The sequence below is a fragment of the Danio rerio genome, chromosome 6, assembly GCF_052040795.2.
Source record: "Danio rerio strain M-AB ecotype USA chromosome 6, GRCz13ab, whole genome shotgun sequence".
In the NCBI taxonomy this organism is placed as follows: Eukaryota; Metazoa; Chordata; class Actinopteri; order Cypriniformes; family Danionidae; genus Danio; species Danio rerio.
In genome coordinates this window covers 31,513,992-31,532,464 of record NC_141026.1, presented here as the reverse complement: position 1 = coordinate 31,532,464, position 18,473 = coordinate 31,513,992, and the positions used below count along the sequence as shown (strand labels likewise).

The window sequence follows — 18,473 nt, the reverse complement described above, 5'->3', positions numbered from 1 at the left end:
CTTGTTTACCTCCTCGCAACAACATATCAATAAACTATGCTTGTAATAGATCAATTTTAACAAATAAAAATACAGGTAGTGGCTCACAATCCACAGCTTTTTCTATTATGGTTGAAGCTGCTCCTCCTTAGAGGAGTTTTAGCTGAATACAGCACTGAACAGGGAGAGGTTCTGGAAGCTGTCCTTTTTTAAATTCTAGCTATATCTTTTTCTTATAATTCTCTTGAACATAATTAAAATAAAATTGTAAGCACTTCTCTCTTTGTGTCTGTCCTTTGGAAGTCCAAATACAGAAACAGAACAAGATCTGTGGAAATAGCAGCACTTGGACGGCATTTCACCTTTCTCTGCTATAACAATGCAGCACCTCTGGCCAATTCCTTTTGCTAGGCAGTGTGTATGCATGAAACCTGAATGGTTTATCATCTCATTAACCCAGATGTATTTTTTTGTAGTCCCCAAGCTTTGTTCGCTGTAGGCTAAGCTAATTCTGTAAAAGCCAATGTCAGCCTTTACATTGAACTGTTTTTGCTCTTTTCAGCTATTTAAATAAGATTTAAAACACATTTGATTAATTTTAGCATATTTATGTTTTCTTTTTAAACATATTAAAGAAAACTAGCTAATTAAATTTCTTTGTGTCAGACTGTGCAGAAAGTTTGGTCTGCACTTCATACCCATAATGCCTTTCTGTAGCTTAAACAATAAAGCTTGACACCCAAGGTTGTGGGTTTGATTTCCAGGCAAAGCAAGAAATAAATATAGTCTTTTAGAGCAATGTTGTTGTTTTGTTTTTTTTAACCTAAAATAGCCTCTTTCACACACTAACAATGTTTGATTGTTGCAAAATTACCAGAACAACTTTACCGGTAAATTCTACAATATACTGTTCATGCACAGCAGTTCTACAATTTAATGGTAATGTTACGACTTGTCATTCTGGAAAATTGCCAAATAATCAAAATTCACTTCAATTAGCTGGTCATTTTCTGCAAAGATCTGTATGTGTGAAAGGGGCTATTGACAGTTGGACAGCATAAGCAATACAATAGAATAAATACATTTTAGAATTCTGGAATAAGAATTTTAGAATTCTAGAATAAGAATTCTCAACATTTCCTTCATTTACAGTTATTTGGTTTTCAGAAATGTGTATGTAGCTCCTCTTAAGTGTAAGTAGCTCCCTAAGTGTATTATGAGGATTACATTTTTTTTGACAGAACTATGTTATATACTCTGATTGATTGTTAATAATGTGCTCTGGAAAAATAAGTGTCAGTGTGTTTTGGTACTGCTTACTCCACTAATATTGAAACCATAAACCCTTAAATCAGTTCTGATGGAAACATTCCCCACTGTGCCTTTTATTAATATAATCTCTTGGCTCTCAGCCCAGAGGAGTGGATGTAGAGATTCACTCTCGTGTTATTTAGAGCAAAGTCTCTTCTTTGAAGTCACTCCTTCATGATCTTGTGAACTGTTTGTTGGCCTTTAACTTGACGTGATCATATTGGTTAACAGAAGGTCAAAAGTCTTACTTGCCACTTAACAACATATAGTTCTTTAACTGCAAGGACACTCACCCTAGAGCAAGGGCACATAGTCGATCGAGCAGGATCATGTGATTTCCTAGATTACTGTTACTTAGTATTGAACTTCAAATCTTTGTGCTAGCATCCAACTCCTTAATCATTACACTCCCTTCTAATTATTAGTTTGCTCTTAGAAGTCCAGATTGTGTTTCCATAAGCTCTTAGAAGTCCAGATTGTGTTTCCATAAGCATATGAATAAACCTTGCACTTGCTTTGCTGTCCTAATAGGAGTGTTATTTTTTTCAAAATTGAAATATAAACTTTTTAATGAAACTTGTGATGTTTAAATAATATATATATACTATATATTATATATATACTAAATATACTATATATATATATATATATATATATATATATATATATATATACTATATATATATATAGTACCATATATATATATATATATATATATATATATATATATATATATATATATATATATATATATATATATATTATATATATATATAGTATATATATATATATACTATATATATATACTAAATAATAAATATATACATATATATATAATGTTATAAATATAAATATAAATTTTAACTTGACTTTAAATTTCCATTTAATATTCTGTTTGTAATTATTTATTTTTTAATCTGTTAGGATATATGTGAAATACATCCAAGTGGTTCTTTTCGCAGAAAAATGGAAGACGTGGAGTGTAGGGTTTTTGTATTAGACAAAAGGGTTTTGTTCTAGGAAAACAACCACTAAGATGTACTTTGTTATGAAACATTGTTCTGAGATGTAATAGTTTATTAATTCTTTAAATATAGACAAAGCTGAAAGAAACAAAAACAGCTGAATGGAGCATGCACAAACCTACCTTTTATTTAGTAACAAGATGGCTCCAAACTGTGAAAAACGATGATGCTGTGAAAGTACGAATGTGTATGTGACGTCTAATAAGACATGCTTGTTTTATTAGATTCAGTGTTTGTTATCTGAGAATAACTTACCTTAGAATATAGCAACTGACCAATCAGAATCAAGTATTCCGGTCAGCCAGTGTAATAAAGTGTATTAAAGGGCTATGAAACCCCCCTGTCTCTGCAGGGTGTTTTTACAACCCTAGTTTGAAAAAAGTCTGGAAAGTGGGTGAGTCCAGCTTTTTTTTTAGATGGGAGTGTCAGGGGAGGGAAAGAGGGAAGGGTTTGCATAAAAATGGGAGTTTTCTGTTCGAGCATGCACCGATTTTCAAAGAGGCAAAACAACACACACAGATGCAGGGGGAGAAAGACAGTGACTGAGGGCCTACTCACTCTATGCTATACAAACTGTGCTCAGGCCCATTTCACGGCTTATTTGAGAAGTTTGAGTGCGCTGAATTGGGCTCAGGTTCACTTGGGCTTTGGCGCGGTATGCTTGTGTGTGAGTGCAAAACGCGCCTAAGCCCAAAACTGAAAGCAAGACATGACTTTTAAGGGGCTGTTTCATATGGATTTGTTAATCATTCTTACTGTTCAATGAACGCAAACTGTCATAAGCGTTCCCAGGCATGCCCAAGGGTGCCCAGGCCTAAATGAAATGTATGTGCGGGCCGTCTGGGAAGACTTTGGCCCGGTTCAAGGCAACTGTACATAGTGCGAGTACACCCAATGTTTACATGGACATAAGTAATCAAATTAATTGCCAAATTCTTAATTTGTCAACTTTAACTGCAGTGTGGCACGTGCAGTGTGGTGCTGATTGCTGGTCTGGAAAGACTTGGAAGTCTTTCTCATGAATTAATGCTGAAATTTCAAAGACATCACATTGTACCCGCCGGTACAGACATCCAGTCTACATGCTGGAATTCACGCAAGGATCTAATTGCCGTGACATAGCTTCAAAATTTATGGAAGAATGAATCCGCTCGAAAAAACGCAAAAACAACCAATTTTCATTTTTTGTGAAATATTTGTGTCCTAAGAGGTCAGGACTCTGTACAGGCCAGTCAAATTTCTCCACATCAAACTTATTCAAGTCTTCAATATAGTAATGTTCCTCTGGCAACCACCAAACTCAGAATCGACCATTAGATAGCCAGACAGCAAATTCGTCACTATAGAGAACACGTGTCCACTGCTCTAGAGTCCACTGGCAGAGTGTGTTATACCATTGCATTTGGTGATGTAAGGATTGGATGCAGCTGCTCAGCCATGGAAACCCAATCTATGAAGCTCTCTACTTACTGTGCTTGAGATTGAATTCTTGGATTCACTGAACTTCTGATAGTAACCCATTTTTTTCCACAAATATTTGTAGAAGCAGTCTGTATGCCTAGATGCTTGATTTTAGACATGTAAATATGAAAATATGGAACACCTGAATTAAATGAGCGGTTTGCCAAAACTTTTGCTAATACAGTGCACGTTCATATATGCTCAATGTGTGGAAAATTCATGAAATCTTGAAAACTAAGTCTAAAGTGAACATCTTTCATTTAGAAAGTTTTATTTTTTTACAGCATTGACAGGAAAGATCCTTAAATCAATCATAGAAAATGGGTTCGAGATATCTGCCCTACATATGGTAAGTATTTTAGTTAGGTTTGTATTATATTTCTGTTTTAGCCAGTGTTGCCTATAAGAATTGAACTGTACGTTAGAGCTAATTCCCTGTTTTTGTATGTGCTTGTTTCTAACATGTACATTAGCTGTATGTTCCAGTTATTCATTTTAGTTAACTTCCTAAATGAAACATAAACCCATTTTATGGTTATTAGACCAGCTTAAAAAAAAATCAAAGTCCGTCTATGAACCAAGGGCAAACACAATTATGTTTTCCCTTTGGTGTAAACTGACCCCATCATCGACCATGCAATCTGTGACCAGATCAGTGGCCTCCCACATCTCCAAATGAGTTCTCTGCTGGCCAATTACAGGGCTTTATCTCTGTCACATGACACTGCTGAAAATAGTGTCCAGAGGATGCCCCTGGGCTAGAGCAGATCAATGAAGGTTTTGTTACTATTAGAAAGCTTGTGTGGTTAGGGCTTTATAAAAAGAAAGTCAGACCGTTATAATGGTGTGTTAGAATGGTGGGTCTGGAGATTTTTATTTCCAGTGTGTTGGACAGCTCTTTCAAATGCTCCATTTTTAAGTCAGAAATACAAAATTATTAATTTATTCATATTGAATGTGAAACCGTTTTGCTTTCCTGAATGATGGGAGTCTTGTCAATTAATAAACGTCCTACTGTAAATGTCCTTCTGTCTCTTCAATTTAAACTATTTACATATATATGTGTGTGTGTGTGTGTGTGTGTGTGTGTGTGTGTGTGTGTGTGTGTGTGTGTGTGTGTGTGTGTGTGTGTGTGTGTGTGTGTATTCAAGTCACAATGTCTTTTGTTAGTGTGTTATTTTGCCTTTTGAATTTTGACTTGGTTTTCCATTATTCTACAGTTCAACATGGATCGAGCAAATGCTGAGGAGTTTTTAGAGGTTTATAAAGGGGTTGTAGCCGAGTACACTGTAAGTATATGTTGATTTCTGTAAATATATCTGCCCAGGGTGAACCTGGTGCCATGCCAAAGTTTCAGTCATCACTCAAAGTGATCAATATGCTTCTTTCCTGTTATATGTTTGGCAACATGTATTGAAACCCTAATGCATTTGCTAATTTATAGACATTTTCAGTTATACATTAGTGTTTCTGTTCTGATTTAAAAGGCCTATGCTTCATTAGGTGAGAGAGAGAGAGAGAGAGAAAGATAGAGGATATTGCCTTTACTCTTTCTATTTACTCCATTTTTAAAGGAAAACTCATCTACTGATCTGTAGAATTACTAAAGTTGAGTCACTGTGAGTTGGCTTTTGACCTTTTGTTCCATTACAGTTGATCAGATAAGAGAGACAAGATTGTTATATATGTAGCACAAGATATAAATCTGTACTAGTGTTACACTTTCTGCAGTCAGTTACAGTATAACTGAACCCATCTGCCACGATGGTTAAGTAAAGCTGTGGTTAAGTGAAGTGTCAATTTTTTTTGTAAATAAGCACAAACCAGAATCCAATAATTAGTTCAAATAATCTATTTTGACATATGTTATTTGTTCAGTCGTTGTAACAGGCTGTTGTAAAATGTTGTAAAAAAAATCATATTATTTGTTCATGCTTTTCGATACCATCGAAAAGTTTCCTTGGGTACGGGACCCCTTGAAGAAGCCCCCCGCCATGCATAAAACTTTAGTTCTGCCACTGGTAGGGACACTATTGATCTTACATTTACATACCAAACCACTTAACCTGTGCATAACCTTAACCGTATTCTCACGTCAGTAGCAGCAAAAGTGTTTTGCTACTTATCCTGTATCATATGAACACAGTAAGTATACTATACCTAATATTGAAGTTGAGTAAACAGTAGTTAATGACTACTATAGCTACTTTATCACATGCAGTATAATTAATTCAATCTAAAATTTCCCTTTTAAACTTAGGCCATTTGAGTGCTTGTTCAGAGCCAGAGCTTAGTTACAAATAGTTTTAGATTTTATCGACACCCAAAGCACTAGCTCTGATCTAGAAAAAATGCTTTTTAAGTAGCAACACAACATTGCTGGGCTAGAAGTAAGAGCTGCTGGTGTCAGGGGTTGTAAAGCCCCTGGGGTTAACCTAACCAACAAGATGACCAGAAACCGTTTTGACCACCATTTTTGAAATAGCAGCATAACACAATCCCAAACATGTTATTCTTGCTTGTAATCTCTGTCTATACAATTTATGGGGACCTCTAAGAACAAGTTATTCTTGCTTGTAATCTTTGTCTATACAAACTGCGTTGGGCTGCACAAACAAGTTATTCTTGCTTGTAATCAACATACAGTATATATAAATTACGACTAGCTATGCGAACATGTAATGTAATGTGTATTTATATAGCGCATTTATTGTGTATGGTCATACACACAAAGTACTCCACAATCATGAGGGGGGTCTCTCCACACCCCCACCAGTGTGCAGCATCCACTTGGATGATGTGACGGCAGCCACAGGACAACAGCGCCAGTGTGCTCACCACACACCAGCTGTGGATTGAGTAGAGAGAGATTGATAGAGCCAATTCTGTGGATGGGGATGATTGGGAGGCCATGATGGGTAAGGGCCTATGGAGGGAGTTTGGCCAGGACACCAGGGTTACACCCCTACTCTTTACAAGAAGTGCCATGGTATTTTTAATGACCACAGAGAGTCAGGACCTCGCTTTAACATCTCATCTGAAAGACGCTGCTCACTGAGAGTATAGTGTCCCGTTCACTGTAATGGGGCATTAGGACTCACACAGACCGCAGATTAAGCGCCCCCTGCAAGCCTCAATAACACCCCTTTCAACCGAGTTTTTCCATGTGGTCTTCCATCCAGATACTTACCAGTCTCAGCCTTTCTTATCTTCAGTAAATAACCGGTCTTAGGTTGCTGGGTGCAGAATTACTGCCTGATGTTTGTGAAAAACAGAAATACCCTGATGCACAAGGTGGCACTGCCAACTTTTGACACTTCCCTGTTGCACAGAAGAAGTAGTCAACCACATGCTTTTTTATTTATCACAAACTTTTCAGGTCAAAAGTTTGCAGGAAAAAGCTACAAGCCATTAAAGAATATTAAGTGAAATTACACTCACCAACAAATTTTAATTTGCAATATTCATGTGAACGGCTTAACCATTTTGTGCTTGAGAACCACCAAGTCCTGTTTTAGCTCCAGTCACATGGACAAAAGCACCAATCTCATTGGTCCACCAGTTTTTAATGCTGCACGTCAAACTAAAAAAAATAAACAAAAAATAATAATAACCAGATGCTTTATTTATTTAATTACACTTTTAAGACTGGTGTTTTTGTGTGTTGGTGTGCACTTTTACATTGGTGCCCTATGTTCAGTCATGAAGCATTAAACATTAGCAATAAGCCATGAGTGCAGTTAAAGGAGTTCATTTCTACTTTATTTTTAAGCTCAGACTGTATTTGTCTATTAGTCATTAAGAGAGGAAGGGGAACTTGCTGAAACATTGATTATTTACTTTCTTGCAACTGCATGCACACATCTCTCCTTCATACCCCTCTATGGGCTGAGAATACAAAAATATACAATTGTTGCCTCATAGCAATTTCCCTGTTTTGGCTACAGAGTAACCTCACAGTATGTGAAAATTCAGTTCATGGGAGCAATCTTCATGTTCCTGTTTGGTATTTTTATTTAATAAAATGGTCATTTATTCTGATAACGTCCAAGCAAGTCTTTAGAGCAAAACATAAGCCATTTTTGTGGTTCCGGGTCATTGAAGCCCAAGGCTATTTTGGAGTACAGGACCTTGTCTGTTGCCATGAAAACTCTCATCAACATATTGATTGCCTCACATTTGCCGAAACACAGACTGCTTGCTGCAGGTGCAAAGTGCCCATGAAACATTTGCACTGTGTGTTCCACCATTCTGAGATATATCAGTGCAGTTAGTAAAATAGCTGAATTCTCTTACTCTAGCTGCTGGAACAAAGTGCACTAGTGCCAAATCTTATCGTTTACTGCATACAGCAACTCACAATTCTTCCTTTTTTCTGCTTCAATTACACTCAAGTTATACATATTAGGTTATGCAAAGCTTCAGTTAAGTATAATGTAGTGAACAGTGATACTGCTTAAGATATTTAGTACCATATTGCCATGTCATCACTTAATGACTTGTCCTTATGTTCCATAATATATCATGTATCCTTTGGTTGGAATTTTATAGTAACCTAAAATATGATCTCTATGACCTTGCCTTGAATACAAATAAATACAACTAATTGTACAGTTGAAGTCAGAATTATTAGCCGGCTTTTGAATTTCTTTTTCTTTTTTAAATATTTCCCAAATGATGTTTAACAGAGCAAGGAAATTTTCACAGTATGTCTGATAATATTTTTTTCTTCTGGAGAAAGTCTTATTTGTTTTATTTCGGCTAGAATAAAAACAGTTTTAATTAAAAAAAAAAACATTTTAACGTCAACATTATTAGCCCCTTCAAGCTATGTATTGTTTTCAATCGCCTACAGAACAAGCCATCCTTATACAATAACTTACCTAATTACCATATCCTGCCTAATTAACCTAGTTAAGCCTTTAAATGTTACTTTAAGCTGTATAGAAGTGTCTTAAAATATATAGTCAAATGTTATTTACTGTCTTTGTGGCAAAGATAAAATAAATCAGTTATTAGAAATGAGTTAATAAAACTATTATGTTTCGAAATGTATTGCAAAAAATCGTTTCTCCATTAAACAGAAATGGGGGAAAAATAAACAGGGGGCTAATAATTCAGAGGGGCTAATAATTCTGACTTCAACTGCATATTTCTTAATTATTGTATTATATTATTGCCATATCTTTGCTGTGCTCATACTAGGTTGCAGAGGTTGCAGTAATATAGACAAGGGTAATAAAATATAGATTTCTTGTGAATGGGAAGGTGCTTTGATGCTTCGCTATCTTCAGCGTTTAACGATAACCTACAATCTGAAAAATAAAGCTTTTTATTATTTTGCATCTGTGGCTTCAGGAGTCTCTCCATTGCACAAATTATATTGAGCTTAAGAACTGTTTGCTAAAATGTTTTCCAAAAATCCCAAAGATGTTCTTCTTGGAAGTTTTATTATTAGGAGTACAAAGCAGTTACTTTTGCATTTTTACGATGATATAGTTGAAGGAATTTATAGCTTTTACAATTGTCGTTTTAATTTAATTGTTGTTTGCTGATCTCATAAACGTTTGATTTTTAAAAAAAAAAAGTGTATGTGTACAATCACAAAAAGTTGCTTGTACATTGTTTATAGGTTTAACTGAAATTTTTAATGTGAATATGAAAAAAGGAAACCATTTAGTGGCATTTTAGTGGACCCCTTCATTCAAAAGCCACTGCATCAAACCAGATTAACAGAGAATGGGAACTCATCTAGTTGCTAATAACCTGTTCCAAGAACAATAGCAACAATTGTTTGCTTTGACATCCTTTAATTTATATATTTATTAAGAGGCACACTGGTAACTTGAGTCCTCCAGCTGCTCCAATGTCTTCCCAAGGTCTGTTCAGATAATAAGCTCTTTCATTAGTACAGGCACCACAGGTAGACCCAGGGGAATTGTTAACTCTTGAATGCTTGTGTTGCAGAAAATGGTGGACGAACTTTGCTCTGGACCTTGCATGGCCCTGGAAATACATGCCACAGATGCACCAAGAACCTTTCGAGAGTTTTGCGGACCAGCAGATCCTGTGAGTGACAACACAGTTCACTTTCACACAATGCTATCATGTGTATTTTATCCACAAGCACAGCATTAATAGTTGAACTCTCTACTTTTAGTCATCTTTTAGTTCACTTGAAGGTCATATGAAGGTTTTCTGAAAATTACAAGAGGTACTTCAGTCTCGTGGACTTTTTTTTTTTTTGCTTTGTGTAATCTGTAGTGCTCCTGAAGGAGTATCATTTGCACCCTAAAGCTAAAAACCTGCTTTGTGTCTGCATCTGCCAGTCGAAATGTACACCGCATGAAGGTTTCGTCTTATATGAAAGATTAGTCTTTCCACTCGTGTTGCACGATGCCTGTTTCCACTCTTGGTGGCCACCGTTCTGCCAACAGAGATCGCTTGTAAACTGCAGGTACCAGCTATGATGTACAATAAGATAAGAGTTACAATCTCTGCACTTTCAAGTCTTTGGGTTAAGGTTTATACGCTTTATGCACAGTACTAAAAGGTTTGATAATAATGTGGACTTTGTCGTTTTCAGTGTAGTTTATTGTTGATTTGGTTTCCTGTGAATGAGTGAACTGGTTTTGGTGCGGACAGTTTAGATTTCAGTGTTTCAGTTAATGAACCAGTTAAATCAAAATGTAAGTATTGTGAATGCGATGAAATGATATCCTATAACAATATTTTATTATAAAGTTTAATAATAAATTAATTATTATTAAATAGCACATTCAAATTAAAAACCTTTGGATATATAAAAAGGAAATTGTCCTACCTTTGATACGCAAATCACTGTGACATGATATTTGTGACGTGCATTGTGACAGAGTTTGTGACATGAAGCAAAGGCTAGCAATTCTGTTTAGGCCATAATCATAAATTACTGTTTCAGTATGCAATATAGTAACTCTTATCAGAAGTGAGCACACTGATTTGGGATGATAATAAAAATAATACTTTTTAGCAGCTATAATCAGAAAAAAACTTAGATTGCTGTGTAATTTTATGAATATATATTTTTTTACTTTTTCAATTGCTCCTATTGATGGTTATCGATTTCAATTACATTTTTGTACAAATTAAATCATACAAATTCATATTAAATTATCTTCCTCGCCAAATCTTTTTAGTTTTTAGCCTGCTGAAAAGTCAGTGCTCTTTTGACACTTATTTTACGTGCTTCTGTGCTTTTTTTCAGCTAACTGTAAATTAAAAATAAAATGTTGTTTATTTTATTGTACAGTTTGTAAAAAAAATACTTGATTACATTGGATGATATGAATATGGACATGTGGGCGAAATTAAATGAAATTCGACTAAATTATTCACAGGTTATGCCTTAAACAAGCAAATTCTTGCATGCTAGATATTTGTTTTTGACAAAAACGGTGTTGATATGCTAACATGGCTTAAATGTTTTGACCTTTGCAAGGTCAGACAGGATTGCTCAATTAGAGGTTCCGGAAAGAACTCTAGAGTTCTCCACTGATAGCACACTGCACAGAGGGGAGCAGAAAGAGAGGGAGAGCGTGAGAGTGTATGGATGGTTTACAAACACTCTTGCAGGCTGTATATCAGCATTATTGTCCTCTGCCTCCCCAAGTGTTCTGCATTTGACTTATTCTCCTACCTTCCCTCCTCCTTTTGTGGTGGATTTGTGGCTGCATGTCTGTGGTTTATAAACACTGTCAGTATGATGTGTAAAACATAGTTATTATGCATGATTTGGGGAGAAAGACTGGTGTGGATAGTGTACCACTGTTCTTGCTTTGCAAAAATAAATAGGTTATCATCCATTCCTCCTTATTTACTAAATGAAACCAAAATGAGCACACATACAATATACCATGTGCTGAGTGAGATCGGATTTTGTTTGATTTTATTGTTTCAATTGTTTACATTTTTTAGATACTGTTGTAGCATTTATTGTTTTACAAGTAGAGCTTTTGTTGCTTTATTCACATGTTTATTTACATAGCTGATGTTTTAAAATGCTTAAAGTTATGCATAATATAAGGTTTCTATTGTGGTTTGGGGGGTCCCCAACAACAGGTTGATATGCATACTACGTTAAAAAAGTACTATCATTGCCTACTAATATGCATTTATTCATACCTAACTATCACAACAATATGGTTTGTTCAGCAACATCTGCGTGTCTTTGGGTGCTGCTAATCTGAGGTGATTGGTCTGATGACGCAGACTGCTGTGAGTAATTGACTGCATGCAGCGCAAGTCAGAAATGGAACGCCCATTAAAGCTTTTCAATTTTTAAGCAAGCAGCCTGGGTATGTGTGTGAGTACAATGCTGGAACTTATTGATAGGCACTGTAGTTTGTACAACTGTAGCTAGTACAACTGTAAGTAATAGCAACCATAAGCAATTATTATTAGTCAACACATTTCTGCACAACAATAGAAATGTAACTACTTTGTTAAAGGTGCACTCTGCTGTATGTGCGCTTTGGTCAGTAAAGAAAAAACACTCCCTTGTGTGGGAAAAGTCATTGAAATTAATGATTTTCAAAGCACAGGGCTTTCCGCTTCCAGTGTGAAAGCTGCTTTAAGGCTTTTTTTTATGTAAACAGCCATTTGACAGATGTGCATGACCTTCATGCTCATGTCTTTTCAAGCACCGGTTCCACGAGCACTGCATTTTTTTAGACACCGTGTCAAGTTAAAAGAACAACTTTTAAATGGAGCACCACTCTGTGTCCATTCCAAGGCAGCGAACCATTCTAAAGAACTCTGAGGTGGGGTAAGCGGTGCAAGTTTTTGTTAACAGGCACACAGTGGCTGTGTTCAGATACCCTCATGCTCCATGCTGAACTTTAAAAAAAATCATTTCTGAGCACTGCGTTTCACAGTTTTTGATGCAAAGATGCGTTCTGTGTAATTGACATACAAGCTGTGTGAACCAAACACAACGCATACAACTAAATACATATTTTGCTAGATACAGAGAACAAGAAGGCAACCATTTTAATCACGCTTACAGGTTGTAATTGAGTGGAAGAAGAATATATTGTGATATTGTTATGAAAATTGACTTTATACTGATACCTCACAGCTTCGTCTTCAGGCAGTTAAAAAAAGATTTACAGTACAAAAAGTACAGAATCTTCACTATCTCATGCAATCCGATCCCCTGGAATCCACCACAGTGTTTGAGTGAGGGGGCCTCAAGTTTTCTTGGGTCTGCACGCACAACACGTGGGCGGGCAATGTTAAGATGTCACCATGAAGTGGCTCAAGCTCCTTTTGGAGTGTGACTGTAGCGACTCTGAGTTGATTGCTTATTTTTAAGAGTCAAAACTTTTGCGTTTACTTTCAGCTGGATTTTTTCATCCACTTAGACACTGCATGAAAAGTTGTTTTCAAAATTCCATAAAAGAGGCACTTTAGAAACAAACCAAATGCAAATTAATCAGTCAGCACCACTGCTAAATATTTTCTCCCTAAAACACCCCTAGTTTTTGTCACAAATATTTAATACAGTTTTATAATAATACAGTTTTTCTATTTATGTTGATTTTTGGTGTAACAGGGTTTGTGTAAAGCAGAGATGCCCAAAGTAGGGCCCATGGGCCAAAGGTGGTCCATTGTAACCTTCGATTTAGCCCAACATCCCATCTGAGAGGAGAGTGTGAATGATAGAGAGGGTTGGGTGAATGCCATTTACACAGAGATGGTCATTTCTAATTTGATGTAACTGAAATTAAATGTTGTAAATATATCTGATTTTTTAAGATACTGTCACTCGACGAATAGAAGACTATACAGAAGACATTGTTAAGCAAATCAAGCCAAAAATTAGGGTAATTCTGTTATAAATTAGATTGGTTAGTTTTTACTGAAATAAGTTCACTATAAAATGTTAAAAAAAATACTATATTAGTTAATATAAAGCTGTGTTTCCTAGTCATTGTTAAACATTATTAAATAAATGAGGAAATTACCCATGGCAACTATATTTACCTTTGACACACTTTAGCGTAAATTAAGTTTGGTTTTTGGCCCTTCATAAGAAAAAGTTTGGACACCCCTGGTGTAAAGTAAGAAACACATTTTAGCTGTTTGAAAACATAGTCAAGTTAAAGGTGAATGCTACCAGTTAAAGGTACGTGACTGACCTCACAGTTCTGGGCCTAGTCTTTAACATTGAAAGTCAAACCAGAATTCAAACTGAGCCAGGATAAACCATTAACACTTTGAGACTGCAGGATTGTGTGAACAAAGGAAAAAGAGAAATACTTTCAACATTGTTTGTGAAGGATTAGTAGTAGTTCATAAAGAGAGGATAATACTGTTCATTGCTGTTTGAGTCTCAAGACAGGCGTGTTTTTCTTTCATTTCTGCCTTAAAGTTTTAAAATCCTGCACAAACATAAAGATTACATTAATTTGGATTGGAATGTGTAAAATGTGGTGAGATCTTGCCAGAGCATCATAAAGTTTGCTGAGAGCAAGTCAGCTTTTTATGACATCTTTTGCAGAGTTTGAGGATCTGTATGGTGGATTTTGGAGCAGAAGGTCGGTGTTTGAAGTCATAGTCACTCTAGATTCATCATGCTTCACTAGCCACTCTTTTGCTTGGTGACCTCCTGCCACACCCCAGAGGTTTTCCCATTACCAAACACATGGTTATGCCTACCAAATAGTAGCAAAATGAGAATGTCTGTGAAATCAGCAGAGTTTATTTTTTAATTAGAGTAATCCTATATTGGGGAGCTGTACACTGACAGAAATAAAGGTGAGCCGTCACTGGGGTGGTACCTTCTCAAAAGATACAAATTTGTACCTAAAAGGTCCATATTAGTACCTCAAATGTACATATTAGTACCTAACAAGTACAAAAATGTTCTTTTTAAAATTTATAAGTACTAATTTATACTTTTGAGTTACAAATATGGACCCTTAAGTACAAATATGTACCTTTTGAAAAGGTACCACCCCAGTGACAGCTCTTGTACCTTTATTTCTGCGAGTGTAGCACAGACTCTGTACATCAAATAGTGGACAAAACAATAGGAACATGTCAAACATTGTTCCAGTGATAATGAAGGTTAACATCATACATGCTTTGTTTGGCAGAATTTAGCAAATGTTTGCCATATAAAGAAAGTGAGATATGAGATCAAGCAGACTTGTTTTGTGCCTCACTGGCATTACAGTTCAAGAATTTTTTGTACAATATTGGTAATAAACCAATAATTATTTTAATGTTATGGATAACAGCTGATTATTAATGAATAAATCTTTACTATAAAGCTCTCTGGAGTATTTTATACTTTGAGTATAATAAAAGTAGTAATAAAGTACTGGATACTTTACCAATAACTCTGTCAGATGTCAGATGAATTATTAACAAGGATGCCTAAATCTCTTGTTGCAATTAAAGTGACTTTTAATTTGTTTTAATTAGGACATTTTAGATTTTTTTAGTCAGAAATTAGATATTTCTAAAAACAAACTGAAAGTATTGAAATACAATAACGTAAATTGTATTCTCTTTTAAAACTTATGCAGTAATCTTTGTTTTATGGGTGCAGATCTTTACATCCTGTTTATAGAGGTGAAAAAGAGCAAAGAGGAAAGTGAAAAAATGATGGATCTTGTTGACTCTAAGTTGTAAACTCAGGTCAAGTGTTGGGACATTTTCCTTACAGCGTTCCATCATATTATGAAAGTACTGTTCAGTGTAACTTAACGCTCTGACTCAAGTGTCACAGTGTCTTTCCAGACAAAACTCCCTTGAACCAGTTACAAGGTTGTTTCCGATGTGTGAATTCTTTGAAATTGAATTCTGCTGTGTTCCTAGAACAGACCAACCTTATACAAGAATTCACTCTCAGAGTTTTGTGTCAAAACCTGCTGTTATTGTCTGCCTTTCTGCATTCTTTAGCGTCCTGCATGTGGCTGTTTGAATATGAAGAACTCCAAATGGACTTTTGTCCGAGGCTTAACAGAAGAAATTAGCCATTTGTTTTCTGTGTGAGAACACACCAAGGTCTCGTTCTCTTAGTGGTGCTTAAGTCTCATATAGTGTTGGACTTCATGAATAATGTATTGTGCCGACAGATCGTATCAACTGACAAAGTTCAACTCAATGCCTGTCAATGACTGACTGGCTTTCTGCTCCAGGTGCCAAAATACCGTAACTGAAGCTCCGCTTAGTTGGAAACGAAGGTAACCCAGTTGTACCCCGGTAAACTTATACAGTGGGAATTTGTCACAGACAATGGAGATAAGATAAAGATTTGATGTTAGGACGCTGTGTTTGCATACTTCAGACAAGAGCATGTGGACTCAGGACAGTTTGTGTATTCATGTCCTCCAAATATATCAAACGTAAACACAATGTGTAATAGAGGAAAAGTTATGTTTTTAATACTGCTCTACAGCGTATGGGGAAGTTTGTGAAATATCTTTATGTGAATTCAGTTCTATTATGTTTGTAATCTAGCATGCTAGTGTGGTTTTCTCAGTCAAGGCCTGTCTACACAGACACACAAAGCACAATTGACATTTGTCTCACGTGTTTATTGTAGTTCTGTTATATCTGTCTGTGAGAAATATGATAGGCCAACATGTTGTAACCTGCAGATTAAGTGCAAAGACAATTAACAACAATGAAGTTTTTGCTGGATTATGGGTGTGACATGACATAAATCACTGAAGTAGACTGGATTTTCAATAGAAGTTTCTCTTGTGCTTAAACAAAGCACTGTTAAGAAAGGCTATATTGTTTCTGGTTAGAGCAGCTGGATTTAGAAAAAAAACTTGTTTAGATTGCATCACTATTCAGAGATTATTAATGGTTTTGAATAAAAGTCTCTAATGTTCACTAAGGACAAGAACACAATAAAGTGAAAGCAGTAATACTATAAAATGCTAATAGAATTGTATTATTATCATTTTAAAAACTGTTTTAAACTGTGTTTTCCTATGATTACAAAGCTAACTTGTCAGCCCCAATTACTCTGATTTTATTAGTATCACTTGATCTTTCAAATACTGTAAAAACATTTCATCTTATTATAAATGTTAAAAAAAAAGTCTGGCTATTTTGAATATCCTCACTTTTTTCTTGGTTGAATAAAAGTATCACATTTCTTAAAAAGACATGGGTAAGACTTAAGTTTAAGTATTCTTAACGATTCTCACTATTAAATAGTGGCTTATTGCCTTCCCATATTAAGATATTATTTTTAGAATTTAGAAAGGATATATTCTGCATGATCTTAATTCTACATCCATAATCCTACATTCTAAACCATCCTGGTTGCATTAAAATTTTTAAGCTGAATTAAATTAACCTTATGAGTCCATTAAACTAATATTATGTTAAACTGACTTAAAACTGCAGGCTTAACTTAGTTTACTAAGTTACAATTACTGTCAGGACTAATTGTTCATATTCATTTTTTCAGTGTACCTAATACACAAACCTAACTACTAACTTAATAACTATTAATAAGGAGCAAATTAAGTGGTTTATTTAGTCAAAATTATAAATGTTAAAGGTTTGTTAGCAATAAGGTTTAAAAATTTAGGCAAGTTCAGCTTTATTGAAAAGCTGATTGGCACCATATTGATTGTTATGATTTATACCATTTGTTTTTACACATTTGTACTTTGTTCTCCTTTTACAGTTCTGTATATCCACTACCAGTTTGGGGTCAGGAAATTTTTTTAAATGCTTTAAAATAAGCTTATCCTGTTTAAAAAGGCTGCATTTATTTTATCAAAACTTCAGTACAAATTGTAAAATTGTGAAATTTGTTTTGCACTATAAAATAACTGCTCAAAAGTAGTTTATCGTGTAATTTAATAATGTATTCCACTGATTTTTAATATAATTTTTCAGCTTCATTATTCCAGTCTTCAGAGTCACATGATCCTTCAGAAATGTTGTTGTTGTTGTTGTTGTTGTTGTTGTTATTATTATTATTATTAATGGTAATAGTAATGAAAGCAATAAGGAGTAATAATTTTAGTTGAAACTACGTACAATATAAAAGCAGTTATTTAAAATCTGAATAATCATTAAACAATTTAAAAATATTTTATCATTTAGTATCATAAACAATTTTTTTATTTATTAAATAAATGCCGCCTTGATGAACAGAATAATTTTTATTATTTAAAAAATAAATAAATAAAATTTTGACCGGTAGTCTACTTTTTTTGAACTATTTAATTTTAGAAGATCAAGTTAAATTCGATCAGCTTAAATTTTTGATCTGGATGTGGATGTCTTACAATGCAGCATAATTGTATTTGTGTTGTACCCTTGATATTTTGTTTCCTAAAAATTTGTTTAAAGTGTTTCATTTGAAACCCTGACTGAATTAATTAGCTTTCTAAAACAGCACCTGCCCACTCATATTTCCTGTAAAGCAAATGGTTCTTCCGTCAGGCTTTAAGTGTGACCTCTGATGGTGCTAGGTACTAGCATGTGGTGGGTGCTGTAAGCATGTGGGCACAAAGGCAAAACTGTGGGGACCTGTAGTTACTATAGTGTTGCTCTCTTAGGAGGCTCCAGTGTCATCCCACAGCATCGACTGCAACTTAATTAAGTCCCTCTTACATCAGAGCAGCACCAGGAACAGGCAGTGAGTGAGCATGTGACCAGGAATGAACTGGA

At 35.1% G+C, this 18,473-nt stretch overlaps 1 protein-coding gene across 2 annotated transcripts in view; it reads left to right on the top strand.

Moving 5' to 3' along the window:
* Positions 1-18,473, top strand: part of nme7 (NME/NM23 family member 7) — a 60,861-nt gene that overhangs the window by 25,673 nt on the left and 16,715 nt on the right. For both annotated transcript variants that reach the window (NM_130929.3, XM_087254977.1), the window contains exons 8-10: positions 4,061-4,125; positions 4,997-5,065; positions 9,744-9,845. In NM_130929.3, coding sequence (NP_571004.3) covers positions 4,061-4,125; positions 4,997-5,065; positions 9,744-9,845 — 236 coding nt within the window. The remainder of the gene's footprint in view (positions 1-4,060; positions 4,126-4,996; positions 5,066-9,743; positions 9,846-18,473) is intronic.